Source organism: Fundulus heteroclitus, chromosome 15 (assembly GCF_011125445.2).
Source record: "Fundulus heteroclitus isolate FHET01 chromosome 15, MU-UCD_Fhet_4.1, whole genome shotgun sequence".
In the NCBI taxonomy this organism is placed as follows: Eukaryota; Metazoa; Chordata; class Actinopteri; order Cyprinodontiformes; family Fundulidae; genus Fundulus; species Fundulus heteroclitus.
In genome coordinates this window covers 13,863,724-13,881,439 of record NC_046375.1, presented here as the reverse complement: position 1 = coordinate 13,881,439, position 17,716 = coordinate 13,863,724, and the positions used below count along the sequence as shown (strand labels likewise).

Genomic DNA, 17,716 nt, shown 5'->3' with positions numbered 1-17,716 from the left:
AAATACAAAGTCAATGAAGCAACTATGAGGTAATTACATGGAAATGACCATCTTTGATGATAAGTTTAGGAAGTATTTTAAACAATTCTCCCTTTCACCCGGTGAAGATTCACAAAATTTACAGTACACGTTTTATGAAGACCACTTACAGTCTATTGCTGGAACAACTGAGATAAGAAAAGAGGAGAACCTGGAACACAAAATGTGGCTACGCCGCTGTACAGTTCTTTATATTATAATTTTTTTTTCTTCATTTTGAGATCAAAACAAAATAAGAAACAAATTCACAGAAGATTCAGGTGATATAGAGCAATGGGTCTCTGGTTATAACAAGACCTCAGTTGCCTGATTTCTGTACATCTCTATATACATAACCATTTAGCATTAGTCAAGTTGTCATTCATCCTTTTTAAAATTAATCCAAGTCGTCTTTTTCTTCATTTTTTTTGTTGTTTTTTTGCTATTATTCAAATAGGTAAAATGACTTCAGAGTCCAAGCGTCATCCTTTGGCTGTTAATTGGCACTCCCCCCTTTTTTCTCAAGGGTTGTTGCTCGTCTCTGACTGAATGATGCAGCTGTTCCAGGTGTCAAGCCTTGGCCTCCAGCATCTCGAGGAATAGTTTGTGCATGGGAACTTTGCCCTGCATTTTAATGCTGTAGAAGTGCTGAACAGCCTTTGTGGCGGTCTGACGGAGCAGAGGCAGGGTCATCAGCAGCTTCCCTGCCCGTCTGGGGTCCTCTGGGTGCTGCGATCCCTCGTAATCCTGCAGAGCCTCATGCAGAGAGTCTTGGAGCCTTTGGACGGCTTCGATGCTCTCTATGTGCATGGAGTCTGGAGCAGGAGGAGATGTGTAGAAGGAAAGAGAAAGAAAGAGACAGGACATCTGGTGAGGAGGCTAAATTTGTCAACTACAAGATGCCGTTTAGGACAGCAGAATATTGTTCGGTTTAATGTGTTGAAATCTGCAACTTCGAAGTCTGAAAATGTTCAATAAAAATATCTTAAAAGTAACGTTTTAAATTCCTTATTTTGCACACAGCCTTGTGTGCAAAATAAATGAAAAAAAAAATGAAATGAAAAAAAAAATGCCCTTGTTGGATTCTTAGATTTTGCAATGATTTCAGATCTGGTCAAAGTGGCCTCTTCTACACAGACCCCCAAGGAATCCTCAAGAATCAGTTAAGGACATTGCTATAATGTTTTAATCAAAAGGCCTGTTTGGATGCCTGTATATATATATATTTTATTTATTTATTTTACAATTTTGAGGTTTATTGAGCTTTTAAAATGAACCACATTTAATTCAGAATAAGTTCTAACTACAAACAGTGACTGATGTGTATAACTCTGACATGCACACACTTGTGTTTACTTGTAAGACATTTTGAATGTAGGGGGCTGCTTCAGGCAGAGAGATGATTTTAATTTACAAGGATGTCTTGTTTAGGTTTGGTTTGTTCTCTCTCTATGATTGGGTTGAAAAATAGTGGATTGTTTTAGTGTGACTTGGCCATGTATTTTCCAACATCCATTTCTGATTGGCTGATCAGTTCTGGCGATGTCTCCTTTCCCAGAGACTCCAGCTGCCGAGAGCAGATGAGTTTTGAAAACCATTCTCAAGAAGGAAAAGGTTCAGAACTAATATTTTAAATATTTGTGAATGTTTAAATGATTTTATCATTACTCTTTATTTATTTTTGTATGGTAAATAGATCTTCAATATCAATAAGACAAGCTGTATAAATAAAGGTTACATATAAAATGAATAAACAAAATCCTCACCCAACCAGTCAGAACCTGAACCTACGTTCTACTAAGTCTGTTTAAATTCCTAAATTACTGTTTTCTTCCCATTTAACTGGAGAGACGAGCTTCACTTTCATCGTTAGGTTTTCTTTTGAGCCTGTGAATAATTTGGTTCCTAACCCAATGTGAGGAACCAACAAGTCATCCAACAGACCTGGGCAAAGAGCCAATACAACCAACATTTTTCCAAGTGACCTCTGTGGAAGCAGAGAGTCTGACTTACATCCAGCCGAGAGAGAGAGAGAGAGAGAGAGAGAGAGAGAGAGAGAGAGAGAGAGAGAGAGAGAGAGAGAGAGAGAGAGAGAGAGAGAGAGAGAGAGAGAGAGAGAGAGTAATTAGCTTAGATATTAATTGAATGGCATATTTCTATTTTTGGATACTCTTAGTGTTTGGTTTTGTGTTTTACTTTAAATCATTAGCAAACAGACCTTGTTGGGAATACTAATAAATGTATTCCTAGATTTAACAAAGTTAATTTCACCGGCGATAAATCTCAATTTTAATAATCATACAAAACCTCATTATTCTTCGAAATATGCGACAAGCCTGCTCCCTAATTAGGAAAAAAAAAAGAATCCTCATTGAGGTTCAGCTTTGATCGACTGAGACTGATCAGATTTTGATACAGACCAACGTCGCCCCCTCATTGCTACCGAGCTATTTAAAAATGCATTCAGTAACAACAAAGCATCCATTATGTGCAGCACAACACAAACGTACAGCTGCGGCTACCTGTTTTGCAGCTGGTTTTACATTCCACAGCTTGTAAATGCAAACATGCAATTTTGGAGAGAGCTTTTCTCTTGTTAGTAGTTAATGATGCTCCTTAAATAAATGCCTGTGCGTGGCCGAGGCTCAGGGGAGAGAGACGGGCACTGCAGGTCGGAATAAATATACAGTGGTAAAGGAGAAAGATTCATTTCTTTTTGGTAGCACCAAGTACGGCGTACATCCCCCCATTTTGCTAATGAATTCAGATGGCTGCATTACAAGGATATCGTTCATCTGAATGATGGTGGCAGATGGCCTTCATTTCCATAAGAAAGAGCAGTTGGCCCCCTTATGTATAGGCTCTAAAATAGAACCAGTTGAGCTTTATTTAAAACTGCTCCATGTAAAACTGTAGACGCTGGAATAATAATAATTAAAAAAAAAATGGTCGTCCTTAAAAAGGACAAGCTGACGCAGGGTTTTAATTGCCAAATGTAGTACGTGGGGTTTTGCCTGTTTGTCAACCCAGGGACAAAAAAAAAGTACAGTTTTTCTCAGAGTTGTGTTATCCCTAAAAGTGAACCCAAACATGTCTGATGCATGAGGGAATCAAATCAGATATGTGCCGTGAATTCAGGGAGCGAAGTTAAGACCATGTATGAACATGTAAATGAGGGGGGGAAAAAAAGGGACAGTACAAGGCTAATTATGTTCCTAACTGACTGATTAAGTCTCTTTTACCAGTCGCCTACTGTGTAAATTGCATTTCTATCTTGGGAAATTAACTAGGCTATGCGGACCGCACATGTGTTCCAGCGCTCTCAGTTTGAAAGCTTCATGTTAACACTGATCGGATTCCTGCTTTGGCACATGAGTGCACCTGTGAAACCCCTGGAAATATGTTCAAAGGTGCGGGTATTTAAGGTGGCACGGGGGGCGGCGTGCAAAACTAACTTTGAGGAAACAATTTCCGTGTAATCCGTCAGCAGCCTGGCGTCGATTCCGTCGATACTCTGCTAATTACAAAATCAATGGCCATGAATTTCCACAGCTGTCGCACCCACCGGACCGGTGGAGCCGAGGCTCTGCGAGACTTTGTTCAAACGGGCCGAAGTTGCCCTCTCGCCCTCGCTGAGCCTCCTGCTCAACCCCGGGCCTTTCCTCTCCCACACTTCTCCCTTACGTTTCCCAATCCCTTCCTTTCCACCCCGCCCCCTTCCCCTTCACTCCCGTGGAGTGTTTGTAATCAGATGGCCAAAGCTCTGGGCTCAGCATCTTTTTTCATTTTTCAGTCAGGCAGGAGAAAAGACTCCTAACAGCCATTGATTAGTGGGGGACAGGCCCAGCCTCATGAAAAGCAAACTGTCGATACGGGCGCAGCATCTTCACACTGGAACAAACGAGGCCCGTCGCTCCCCGATGCTCATTCCACTCCACTTAACACATTTTATTGACAGCCCCTGTTTTTCTAATGAAATGCTAAATATATCTCCCTCGGCTGAGCCGCGCTGGCAGCCACTGTTATGGAGATGGAGGGAATGTAGAGCGCAGTGTGACAGTCACACACACACACACACACACACACACACACACACACACACACGTTTCTGTGCACATATTAAAATGAAGCTGCGGATGCACACTTGTGCTAAACGAAAAAACTCTGACCATTACTCTTATCGGGGAGCCGTTATCGTGAAAGTGATGGTTCCACGAGATGTACTGTAGATAAGCTCTTGACATTTTTTTTGTTGAATTTCTTTGTTTGTTTAATTGAATGCCAACTATCTTGATTTAATTTAGATTTGACGTGCAGAGGTACCTTTTGGGACCAGTAATGTAAAGATTAACAAAGCATTTTATGAAATCAATTTAATTTAAGTTAGAATCAGAATTACTACAATTTCTTGCTGATCCATATTCAGATTTTCAGGATTTTCTGAACTTGTCAACATTTTCTCACTTTACATTAACTAGCTTGATGGTGTTTTAAGTGATACAGCATCACACATGAGTAAATAGTTGTGAAGTGCAAAGGAAATTAATAAATTAAATGTCTCTCAAACCTCTTAAATGTTTTCTTCCAGTATTTCCATGTATTTTGCTTTTTCTTATCAACTCTGAACAACTTCCCTGTCCCAGTCAAATAAAAGCATCCCCACAGCATAATGCTGAATCCACTATGTTTTATTGGGATGGTTTATTCACAGTGATGTCCAGTGTCCGTTTTACCCAAAGCACAGAGATTTTAAACCAGCCACTCAGGCCTTCACAGGCAGTATTTGTGCTGAGAATAAGTTAAACAACGGTAAACCCTGTGTTTTAATTAGAAAACGTCTGTAGGATGGTTGTACTGGATTCTATTTTGCCATATTAGAGTAAAAAAGGGCTGAATTAAGATGTGCACAACATATAACGTTGTAAAAAACATAGAAGTTTGAGGTCATTGAGGTTGAAGGAAAGTTTTTGTAAGACAATATCCATTGTAAAAAAAATCAAAAACCTAAAGAACTAAACATTAATAAAAAAAAGTAGCAATGAAGTGAATGCCATTGAAAAATGACACAAATTTTGTTGGAAGGCATTTCGTGTGCAGTCTAACGCAACGTTTGGTGGCCCCTGACTAACAAGATGTTTCTGTGAAACTGCAGCAAAAACAAAAGATTTAACAAAACATTTTGATGAAAAACAAGCAGTGTAAAGAAATTAAGATATTATTTAAAAAATATCAAAAGGAAAGATGGATTTATTTTGTTACATTACTTTTAAAACTTTCACTGTAGTCAGTACACTTCTCTAGCAGCAAGTCTAAATTTTGATTACGATTCTCTTCAATGTTAACATGAACTTGGTTTCTTCTTTATTTCTTATTTAGTGTGAGCTTCTAAATTATTGCTCTAACTGACAATATGGCCAGGTCTAAGCCAGCAGCTACTTTCTTGTAGGCATTTATTGATCTAAATGACATGTTCTCCTGTCTTTGCCATCTTGAAGAGTGCCTAAGGGAAATCACCTCCTTTGTTTGTATTCATAGAGAGAAAAAAATTCTTAATTTCTAATTTGAAATTCCTTAAAGCTTAACGATAAGCCTAAAAAGTGAAGTATGAATAATAAAATATGCTTAATTTACATTTATCATATAGGAAATATGAAGGGCACCAATGACCCAGGCCCAATTATATGTATATAAAAACATTTATTTTAAATTATTGTATTTTTCCCACATTGAATAAATGTGGCCAAAATTAAAGGTGTTTTAATATGCTAATGACCTTGAATAATTAATTAGTTCACTTTAGGTCATATGTTACGACTTTCTTTCTTTTTGTTCATTTTATTTTGGCTTTTGGTTGTTTGTTGAAATCTTCTTTAAAAGGCCATTTTAATTGTATTGCAGTGTTGGATAATTCTGTGGCATTAAACCAAACGTGTGTTGTGTCTAAAGGTTTAAAAATAAAGCAACCCCCCCCCCCCCCAAAAAAAACCAAAACAGTAATTTTACCAAAATGGGACTTCTAGGTGTGAATTTTACCAGAGTTGGCGAGCGCGATGGCTTTGAGCGTGACAAACTCCTCCTTCTCCATGCGCAGCTTCTTGTAGCGTCGAACCAGCGGCAGGATGGCGACGTGAAGATCCAGCAGGCCCGAGATCCTCGCCTGCTCCTCGTCCACCACGTAGTCCTCTGCGTACACGATCTCGTCCTCGCAGGGCAGCGAGCGAAACACAATGCTCAGCACCAGGATCTCCATCCAGGCGCTCTGCAGCAGACTCATTTGGTCTGCCAAGGACAGTGTGGAAAAACCTGTTCGAAAAAAAAATAAAAATAAATTTGTTACACTGCTTTTTTCTAGTGTTGCCCGCACAATGCAGCCATGGTCAGCTTGTTAACCTCAGGTCTCAGTAGCAGCCTTGCTTGAGTCCATTGTATGTTTTATGGACTATGTACAATCACCGTACAATCCCCGGAGGAGTACGACTTGAAACACAACTGGCTGCTGAATGCGCTGGCTTAAGAGTGGAGTATAAATCTGTCAAATGTAAAGGCCTTTGAAACATGAGCCAGGGCTACTTCAGCCGTCGACAGTCAAACCACTGGTGTATGAGGAGGGGAGAGCCGATCAGTCAGGGCAAACTTTGCCTGCAGAGAACAGGAAAGCAGTGAAGAAACTACGATTTATGACCAAATTGGTCCACATTAAAAGGGGTTTTGATGGTTTGTGTAACCGCTGTTACAAACAGGTGGATCTCAGTAAATCAGAATATCGCTGAAAAGTTCATTTGTTACAGTATTTCAATTCCAAAAGGGAAACTTATTTCGATTCATTTTATACCTTAAATGTTATGACGACGGTTGTCACCTATTGAAAATCTCAAATTCGGTTTCTCAGAAAATGTGGATAATATATAAGGCCAGTAAAAAAAAAAAAAGGATTTTTAATAGAGAAACGTTCTGCTATAGAGCTGTTAAAGGAGCCCAAGCTGCTTTGAGTGTATGTGTCCGTCCTCTCCACATCACTCCTAACCCGAAGTGGTGCTGCTGCTCCCTGCTTTCTGCTGGTCACCCTGTTCTGCCTTGAGTGTTTCAGAGCGGAGCGCCTCTGGATGGCTGGACACGGATCACACGAGGATCGCGTCATTGCGTCATAGTAGTATATTTGTGTGCTTTAAATAGAACAATAAACCAGGAATGTGGTTATTTGGCTAGTATTACCTGCGTCCCACGTGCCCGCTCTTTATCTAATCACTTATATCTAATTTTATATCTAATATAAAATAGTGTGATTTTCCACCTCCAAGATAAGCGTCTTCTCATCCATGGTGTCAAGTATCAAGTGAGATCCTCCGGTGGCTTGTTCTGGAGCCGCAGGTAATGACGTACTGATGTTTTAGAGTAAAATGTAATCCAAAGTCCACACATGCATCAAGTCTTTTACTGGTAAACTCCACCGGATCCACTTAGCTTTTCATCAGCTGATTTCCTGTCTGAACGATCCGCTCTGCTCCAGACTGTCGTGGAGTCGACGCGGCGAGCGGCACTAACAGAACAGCCAGGTATTTTAGAGAAGTGGCGAGCACCGGTGCATCTCTAGGGTGCTTCAGAAATGTTTTCCTTCCACCTAACTTCTCCTTAATATGCTCAGATTCAGCACTCTGTTACCAGCCAACTTCTTTGGTAGCACCTTTTGTGGCTTAGCTACGTTTCTTGCGGAAGGTGTCGTTGACTCTCGTATTTTTGTAAGCCATTGCATAAAATTTCTGTTTTAAATTATTTTTTTCCTTTGAGCTATACAATATTTCCACTTTCTGTAAGCCAAAATAAAAACGATTAACCCAAATAGAAGCTTAAAATCTATACATAACCTATTATTTTTTGGGATAGTGTAACTTTTCAATACTATTCTAATTTATTGAGATGTACCTGTATTTATTTAGTTTTTATTTAGATTTAGCTAGTTTAAAAATATCATGAGGGAAAATAAAGAAGCTCTAGATTTGTAATGAGTCTCTTTTTTCTTCTCATGGAAGCCACACAGAGTCAGAGACAGATATCATCACACTTCAGTTTCAAAACTTTACACTACGAAGATCCGTAAAATCAGGAATACTCTGTAGTTAATGTGCAATGGTGTGAACATGAAGCCAGATCTGGCGGAGAAACTTTATGGTAGTGTCTGACTTTTGTTGCATTATGACCATTTCTATGTTGATAGACATAAAATATTTTTGTGCAATGCAATACCAACAAACAAATGCAACCCAGTATGCTGATTTAAAATTTAAATTAGAGTCTTTTCACAAACATCCATTAAACAGACATATTGCAATGCAATTGTGATGAGAAAAAACAACAACGTATTCCTGTATGTACGCAATAATTCATTATCCAGCAAATGTAAACATAACATCTGGAAAGTTGTTGGGATAGATTAAAATATAATAACGGTTTATTGTCCCAGATTTGGGAAATTCGAAATAGAAATGATGAGTTAATCAGTGAAATTAATCAGGAAATGTAATATTTATTTAGATATAGAGTAAGTGTAAATATACTAATGTGCAAAAGTAAAATTATTCTACTGCAGCTGGTGGGGTGAGCCCAGATAACGATACAAGAGGTGACAGAGATGAAACTGCTAAAACACAAAATGCATTCAAGTAAAGTAGTTCAACTTGAAGCCATAGGAATAAATGTAGTAATTAACTCCATAACGCATACAGGGTTTATTAGAATCAAAATATTATTGAGGCAGCTTCAATTTCAACACAATTCATAATAAAAAGTGTTCGACCTACTGAACGCAAAGAGGCAATTCAGCCTGATGCCGAGGTCGACCCGTCAACTCTCCTCCAGCTTTCATGCTGACCTCGTCACAAGGACAGACAGCTGAAAAGGCTCCAGGAGCCACAATACCATTCACCATGCCTGATGGCAAACAGGGAGGTGATTGCGGCGCACTGAAGCAACGGCGCTGCTTACCTAGATCTGCGCTGGTATGGATCAGAGTCCGTCAGGTTGACTAAAAAAAAAGAGGCCCTCCCAACGGCTCTTATCAAGCAAATAGAGGGACGGTGGAAAGAGGGAGAATGAGGTGGGGAGAAAAGAGTGCTGGGGGTGCCATTGATTAGTAGATTGTAATCAGTCCACCAAATGCGAAAGGGCCATCGATCCAAGCCTGAGATCTGACAAACAGACAGCTGATGGAGGACATCCGGTCCATGTTTGGCGGTGGGGGGGAGGGAGAACTACAGTGCCTTGCAGAAGCATTTAGACTGCTTAGCTATTTTACATTTGGTCACGGTACCCCTACACAATTCACTGTGTTTTATTGGAATTTTTTTTATACATAGTAATGCGTAACCATAGCAAGAAAGCTATTATATATTGTTTTCCCATTTTGTCTTACTAAAAAAGTTTAGAACTAAATTTTGGAGCAATCACAGGTGGAACTCATCTAAGGGGAGGTGATGGTGATCATCTCCTGTTTGATATCTACACTTTGACTAGGCCATTCAAACCCATCGATATGTTGTTGTCTAAACCGTTGCATTGCAGCTGTGCATGAATGTCTCTGGTTGTTGTCCTGCTGGAAGGTGAACCTTTACCTCAGTCTCCAGCATTATGTAGCTCTAAACAGGATTCCTTGCAGGACTGCCCTGTCTTTAGCTCCATCTCTCTTCCCATTTAATCTGAGCAACTTCTCTGTCCCTGCTGAGGAAAAGTAACCCATGCTGCCACCACCGTGCTTCATAGAGCTCATAGTGTCTTCAGGGTTAGGTACAGGGCTTCGTATGTAGACCAAAAACTTTAGTTTTGCTCTCATTTGACCAGAGCATTTTCTTCTATGCATTTTCTGTGTCTCCTAGATGGCTCGTGGCCAACCGCCCATACTGCTGTGATTTATTCTCTCCTTCCTCATTCTGCTAGTTTAGGCGCACAGCCATGTCTTGGTGGGTTTGTGATTGTGCCATAAATTTAACCATTCTCAGATGGAGTAAGACATTTTCTTAGATATATTCAAAGCATGCAGGAAGATTTTTTTTAATAACCTGACAATGCCATAAATGTCTCCGCAACTTTACCCTCGATCTGTCAGCTGTGTTCCTTGGTTTGGATTCACACTGAGATCAAGTCATGAGCAGCTTGACTGGATTTACTGACCCGATGACAGGAGGGCAACTGGTTGCAGTAGATTTTATTTAGGGTCATCGCAGAGAAGGGTGCTGAATAAAAAAAAGTATGTCAAAACATTAATTTGTTAAAAAAAAAATCTTTGTCTTCCATTTTAAAAGCCTGAACCACTCAATGTTGGACTTTCACCTAAAATCCAGATAAATTACACTGAAATATGTGATTGTGAATGGTCAAGGGGTGTGAATACTTTTGCAAGGCGCTGCAGATCGTCAAGCTGTAGCGTATGAGTTTAGACACTTTGGTAGATAGTTTGATTCGAAAATGAATGCCATTTATATCTAGTTTACTGAATTAAACACAACAGAAATGTAAAAAAAAAATTATTTTAAAAGAGTAACGACTTAAAAATTGTTAACTTATCAACAATCCGTGCCGTCTTTCTTGAGAGAGCTGACCCTCTCTTCAACCATCTTTTCATTTTCTCCATCATTCTTCCCCGCTCTTTTTTTTTCCAGTCAATTAACCAAAGCGATGGAGAGACTTCCCGACTCTCTCTTGGGGTCACCCTGGATCTTCAGGTGTGCGGGCTGAGTTAAGTGTTGCTGTGGAGGGTGAATCCCCGGATGAAATATCAATATTCCGACCTACTGATTTACTGCCGTTTGACTAAACATGACACAATATTGAGCAAACAGGGAAATGTCAATGTGGCTGCATGTCTCTGCACTCTGTGTGACAGCATAGGCAGGAAAGTAGGGTTTATTTAATGTCTACCAACGCAGCAGAGGGAAGGGAAAGGCTTGGTTTTAAAAAATATTTGGGGCAAGTACTGTGATTACTTTTTTTTTAATTTAAAGAAACCCTCTGCAAAAATATAAATGAGTGCACCCTTTTGTAAAAGAAACATATCTTTTATTTTAGACAGTAAATCGAATAGGGAAAAGAAAACAGAAAGGGCGTGCTCACTGTGAAGTTACCAGATACTTCCTAAAATGTATGATATCCAAGGCTATAAATGGACCTCAAAATGAAATCTTTCTCAAATGACAGTGAACCACAGGGATCGATGTTTTGGTCTGCTTCAGGCTGGCCTTAGGGGACTGAGACAGGCTGTGCTGCAGACACGTTCTGCTGTGCCATGCTCCAGGAACAATTACAGATGAATCCTTGTTATGTCAGCCAGCTTTTCACAGGCTCCACAAATCCTTCTGCATTTAATGTGCATAAAAAAAAAACGGCTCCAACAACTCTTGGTACAAATGAGCTGTGTACTTATTTAACCTTTTGTTTTGATATAGTCCAAACCACTTTTTCATGTCAACCAAAAATGTTTTGCTAGGTTGTCATTGAAATGGATTTGATTCCCTCTGAAGAGGCTGTCGCTTTTGCTCTTTAAGCTTTGGGGAACAAAACTGCAATACAGACCCAATGATCAGTGAACATTATGTTTCTATGAAATACACTTTATCCAAAGGAACTCACACATCGTGAAATGTATGTTTTCTTTGTGAAAAAAAAAGAAAAAAAGAATTCAGCCTGCAGAAAAACAAAAAACTTCTGGACATCAAAGCCGAGCAGCAGATTTACAGTTCAAAACAAAAAGGAAGCTTCAAAAAGCCCACAGATATCTCCGTGAGTAATCAGAGCAGGGCTGACTCAGCTCTTGTTCCTCTCTTTGTGGTGAACGTCTCAGTACTGAAAAATTGTTTCAGGGTTTCAGGACTTAAAGTGGTCAACTTTAATTATTTAACCTGGGAAAATCTGAAACTGGATGGACGGAATTTTTTGACAAAGTGATAGAGAATAAAGTCTAGAAATAAAAATATTTTTTGTATTTCAATGCTATTTTCTTTATCCATACTTTCCCCAACTGTAAAGGATCCCTGTAATTTTTTCTTCAAAAACATTTTATTTTTCACCTAATTATGTGTCTATCATTAATACCTCATTGATCAATAAAAATCTAACTTGAATTCACCTCAACATAAGTGGCAATAAGTAAAAACTGAGATAGTCATCATCACTTTGAGAGATTATTTACTTTTAAACCCACTGATCTAATATTATGAATAATCTACTAAGAAAGTTTTAATGCAAAATTTTTATATCTTGACTAAGTATTGAAAATGCACACTTATGATTAAGAATTAATATACGATATTTACCAAATTGTGACAACAATGATTAGGCCCTAAATTTAAAGGTGCTATTTTATACAAAATCCATTTTTTTAGCCCTTAAATACACTTTGTTGTGTACTAGCCATGCAGAAATTTCACTTTAGCCTTTCCAGGTGCTGCGTAGATATATTTATATTCTGTTTTGGGCATATTTTTTAAAACCTTCAGTTTTCTATGTTTTCTATTACGTTTTTTTGAACAATTGCGTCTTAGTTTTGGGTGTTGTTGGGTGTATCTACCCACACTATTCATTACAACGTCCCACAGCATACTTCAAAACTGGTGAAATGGTGTGAAGAAGAATGCTCTGCGACCTGAAGGGGGGCAGTGCCTCCGTTAGACTTAAAGAGACAGCACCGAAATTAGTCGCTCTCAGATGCACGTGGAAGTAAATTAACGAGGAATTCAGTCCAAAGCATTGCAGTTCCACTTTATAAGGACAGCAACTGAATGAGTTTGATGTGTGAACGAAAGCATTAAAAAGCATAATATGCACCCTTTAAAGTTTCGCCACAGCACATCAACTTCAACACATTCACATCCAGCCAAATCTTCATTTAAAAAACACCTCATCGTGTATCGACCCGCTGCAAAGTGCTATAAACAATGTACTATTTTCTAAAGTACAACATGAATCCTCAACGCTCCAGAAGCAAGTGTTTGTAAAAAAGAAAAGCGCTCCGACGAGGCGGCAGCACGGTCCAAGTACAGATCAGATAAGAAATTGAATCCCTATTCAGCACAGTGAAGAGAGTGAGTGGCTGGCAGTGAAGCTTGAAGCTGTCATTGAGAGCTGGGTCTAAAACAGACAGCAGTTCACTCTCTATTCATTTAGAATCATTACAGGCCTCCTAAGAGCCCTAATGGGCCTAATAAAAAGACAGAGGTAATAATGAGACTAGAGGGCTCTATATGAGCGAAGAAGAGCGAGAGGCGGGGGGGAGAGTCAGGGGAACTGGAGAACAAGGAAGTCTGGCTGAGTGTGTGTGTGTGAAGGCTGAGAATGGGGGGAAGCGTTCGGAGGAAGACGAAGCAGAGAAAAAAAATTAAGAGGAGGAGGAAAGTGATGCTTTGTATTGAGTGAGAGCAGCAGACTTTAACATAATTATTTTATACATGTACACAATGATGTTTGACAAATTAGCAGTCACCTCCAGATTCCAGACAGGAACATCCTTATTATCATGAACCTGTGAGCACGAGGCTACTAAGAAGCTCAAATAAACAAACATTAGGCCCATAAAATCAGTTTATGATAATCATTAAAATAAGCTATACCCTTCCAAAATAAAACAACATGCAACAGAAAAACGACATTTCAGAGCTGCATGTTTTTTTTTTTTCACCAGTTCTTTGTATCTGGATGTTGAAGGACTTCCACATTAATGGAGCAATCTGCACTAATGACTCTTATTACCTCATCGTTAGGGCCATTTGCTCAGTGGGCTATGAGTGTAATGGTAGGCGTGGACTGTTAAACTGTAGGGACCCCTTTTTGTCTTAATTATTACTTGGTGACACTCTGACCCGGCGGTCCTGGGTAAAGTGTCCCCAGAGGGCCACGTGCCCCTTTAGTATCTCCGTCGGTCCTGGATTTAGATGGTCGCGGCATAAAAGATCAATAGTTCTACACAGGTAATGTAACTCAGAATGATGCTCAAAGGCTTTTTACCGTGCTCATGATTAAACCCGAGAATGTTTCTTCAAGATTTTGTGGCACTAGTGGTCTTTATTCACAGTGATTAAAACAGGAAATGGTCAGAAAGAGAAGGTGGGAGGAAACGCACCAAATGTCCCAAGGTCGATAATCTAACTCCGTATGGTGTGGAGATCTAGTGGCCTCTGTACATGTGGTCGCATGCTCTACCTACCGCTTTGTCACGTTCCACCCCCTAACCTAACCACCTCAATTTATATCATTGCCAGCAGGGTTATTGTTAAATTTGGCACGTTTTATGTAAAAGGCATTGTAACCAAAACCAACTTTTGTTCAGGGTTGCCATTTTCCCCCACTTTTTCTACTCTTTTAATACTTTTCAGAGCCTAGTTGTGCCAAAGCTGCACAAAAAACAGTCTATGCCAGCACCACCGCGAGTTAGGACTGGGTCCTGCTCAACGTTCCCAGCAAAACATAGACTGAACTGCAGAATTATTCTCAGCAATTGAATAGTTTTTTTTTTCAAAAAAAGCAAACAACATATTTTAGTAGGATTTTACATGGAAGAATAATAAAACACTCCTCTGTCACTCACTGGAAGGAGAAGCACATTTGGTTTTCAAATGCAAAAATAAACATCTGAAAAGCGCTGCATGCATTAGATTTTACTCTGCAAATAAAATCCAGTGCAGCCATTTGCCTTCAGACCTCAACTAATTAGTGTTACAAGTACAACTTTTAATGTATTTTGTTGTCGTTGTGCAGTGGAAGGAAAATTATATGTAGTTTTGTTTTATTTAACAAAATATATTTGCTGTTTGTTTTGAGACATACAGCACAGGGTTCCACAACCACTGGGTTATGGATCGATACCGGGCCTTCAGTCTATTGTTATTGGGCCAAGTAATAATCAGTGAATAAGTGTAATAATGTTTGTGGTATTAATGTGCGGAGAGTGTGAGTGATTGTTATTTCAATACCTAAAGTGCTCGCCTGCTTCCATCAGTGGGTTTGAGAAGACAGCAAGAGGACGAGCAAATGTGTCAAAGTGTAGGTCTGATAATGAGTGGCCGCGATGGTGGTTGTGCGTTTATAAATGTATTTTGTTTCTTTGCAGAAATTATCTTTAGATTTCATTAAAGCACATTGCATTCGATGTCTTTTTCAAACAAGTAAAGGCTGATGGGGCAGCTGATTTAATGTTTATTCTTTTAACAGAATTTATTTCTTACTTACATTTTTCCTTATTTTCAAAATCCAGTCCAAAGGGCACAAATTTATTTATTTATTACTTTGGCTTAAAAAAAGAAAAGAACAAGGCCCCAAATTAAATCATGCACATGTTTGAGAACCACCAGAGGTTTACAATCATTTTATTCCAGGTACGTTCTGTCAGGTGAGCATGATCCATAAAGGTAATTTGTTGTTTTAAATGGGGCGAGGAACTCACATCCAGGCACTGGCATCGCACAACCACTGGTGAAAACAGTGAAGGCTTATGTCACCACTCTACCAAGGTTTAAGAGTAGCTGGTTATCGTTTTATTTATATCAACAACCACAATTTTATCTGAACAGTGTGGCATGCATTTGTCTTCAGCCTCTCTGAGTGAAGACGGTAAAGACATCCCATTTGCTGCAGTTGTGTTTATAGGTTTGTCTCTACCAGCTTTACAGCTTTTTGCCCGTTTTTTTTATGTTAACAGATTTTCCACATATTTCTTTCTAAGACGTGAATATTCTGCATTGAGAGCAAAGTGGAAATAAAGTCAAATTTCTTGTTGTAGTGAAGCAACTTGGTAAACCGATGCTGATTTTTTATTTATTTAAACTATCCCATTGTAGCTTTTGATTGTATTAATGACCGGCTGCCCTGTCCCCGCTCCAAAACAACATCCCCACCGCATGACTGTGCCACTACCATCTTTGTTGGGATTGGGTGTTCAGTTGAGCAGAACTAATTTTGATCCCATGTAAAAATACCAGCTTGTGCTGCATGTCTGCTGTGTCCCCTATATATTATGTGGCAAACTTTAAATGAGACTTCTTATGGCTTTCCTCTTGCATCTCCTTCAGATTTGTGAAGTGCACAGCTAGTACATGTAAGGTCAATAGATTTTCCCACCTGAGCTGTGGACCTCTGTAGATCATTCAGAGTGACCTGATGTCCCTTCTTTGATTAATGCTCTCCAGTTTAGATGGACGGCCATGTCTAAGTAGGTTGCACAGGATTTCATTTAGGGGTGGCAGAGTAAATGAATAAAAATCCAGGATAATCTTTTCAAATCTTGATTTTGAAAAAAAGTTGGAAAACTGTAGATAATTTCCCCCACTATTTTGCACTACTTTGTGTTGATTTATTACACATAAAACGTAAAAGAAATGCGTTCATTTTACATGTGAAATACTTAAAGGGGGTTTCAACACTTTTGCAAAGCACTGTGACATTCAGACAGAAAAAACAAAATGGGGGCTATATCTTGGCATCTCGTCACCAAAATCAGTTTAGATGACAACAAACACATTTTTGTTGTCATTCTTTTTCAATTTCAGTTTCTTTGATCAGTTTCGATTGTGTTCTTTATTATAAGTCATTTGCTTGGGATTTTAATAAAACCCACATGGATTTACCATGTCTGTATTATAATTACAATTGTTTGGTATAATAAACCGATAGAAATATTTTTAATTTGACCCAAAAATATGAAAAGTGTGCCTTTATTTCATAAAATGATGATTAAACTTCCTTTTAAAAAGCATTTTGCATTGTCTTTGTACTAACATGTGCTATACAAATAAATATGCCTTGCCTTTAAAAAAAAAACCTCTTGTTCAAAGGGTCTGTTTTGAGTGAAACAGAGGGAAGAAAAGCAGCAAAAGTCAACATTTGCATACCACGTCTTATTTAAGAATTAATCAGCAAGCAGAAAGGGGGCTCCATCAGTTTCTCTCCAAATAAATCAATTCCTCCACAGGCTCTGTGTGGTCTCCTTAAGTAAGTAAGAGGATTGCTTTCTTTAAGTGTGGGATTGAAATGGAATACATTGACATGGGGCGGATCCCGGCCCCCAGACTCCCCCACCCCACCCAGTCAAATCAAAGGTTTCAGCTGCTCTTTATTGATTAGATTTTAGAATATGGGACTGGCTTCTCCCCGAGGTGCAGATGAGCAGCAGATGTTAATTATCCTGTGTGCGCGTTTCTGTGAGTGGGAAGGTGGTGATGGTGGTGGTGGTGGTGGTGGTGGTGGTGGGGGGTTGTGTACCACAGTCGGTGAACTACCTTAGTGATCTCACGCCTAAAGGTTGTAACAGAAACCTACATTACCTCTTTCGTGCTTTAAATTCAAATAGTTTTTTTCATTGGGTTTGCAGCAAATCTATACAGTTAAAGCTTGCAGTAGATTCCAGTTTAAATCCGGAAGCCTTTAGAGAACACAATCCACACAACAACGCTGCTCCTCACCTGGGATATGCTTGGCCCAGCCGATGATGACCACCAGCTCGCGGTCAGCCAGGTCGCACAGGGTGGTCAAGGCCTTGATGTCGCCGTCAGGCATGGTCGGATCCGGCATGGCGTAGATCTTCTCCGGCTCCACCACCAGCAGATGCGAAACAATCTTCGTCACTGCGAGGGACAAACAGCGCCATGTTCCTTTACACTGAGTCATTTCAAGCTGAACTATAAATCGAAACATGAATTGGGTGGGTGTCAATGTGATAGCTATT

General features: G+C 39.4%; 1 protein-coding gene across 1 annotated transcript in view; it reads right to left on the bottom strand.

Moving 5' to 3' along the window:
• Positions 1 to 452: 452 nt before the first annotated feature.
• Positions 453 to 17,716, bottom strand: part of esrrgb (steroid hormone receptor ERR2-like) — a gene marked incomplete at its 3' end in the record, with an annotated part of 49,299 nt that continues 32,035 nt past the window's right edge. The window contains 3 exon segments of the mRNA NM_001310002.1: positions 453 to 833; positions 6,052 to 6,321; positions 17,454 to 17,615. Of these exon segments, the coding sequence (NP_001296931.1) occupies positions 589 to 833; positions 6,052 to 6,321; positions 17,454 to 17,615 (677 nt within the window).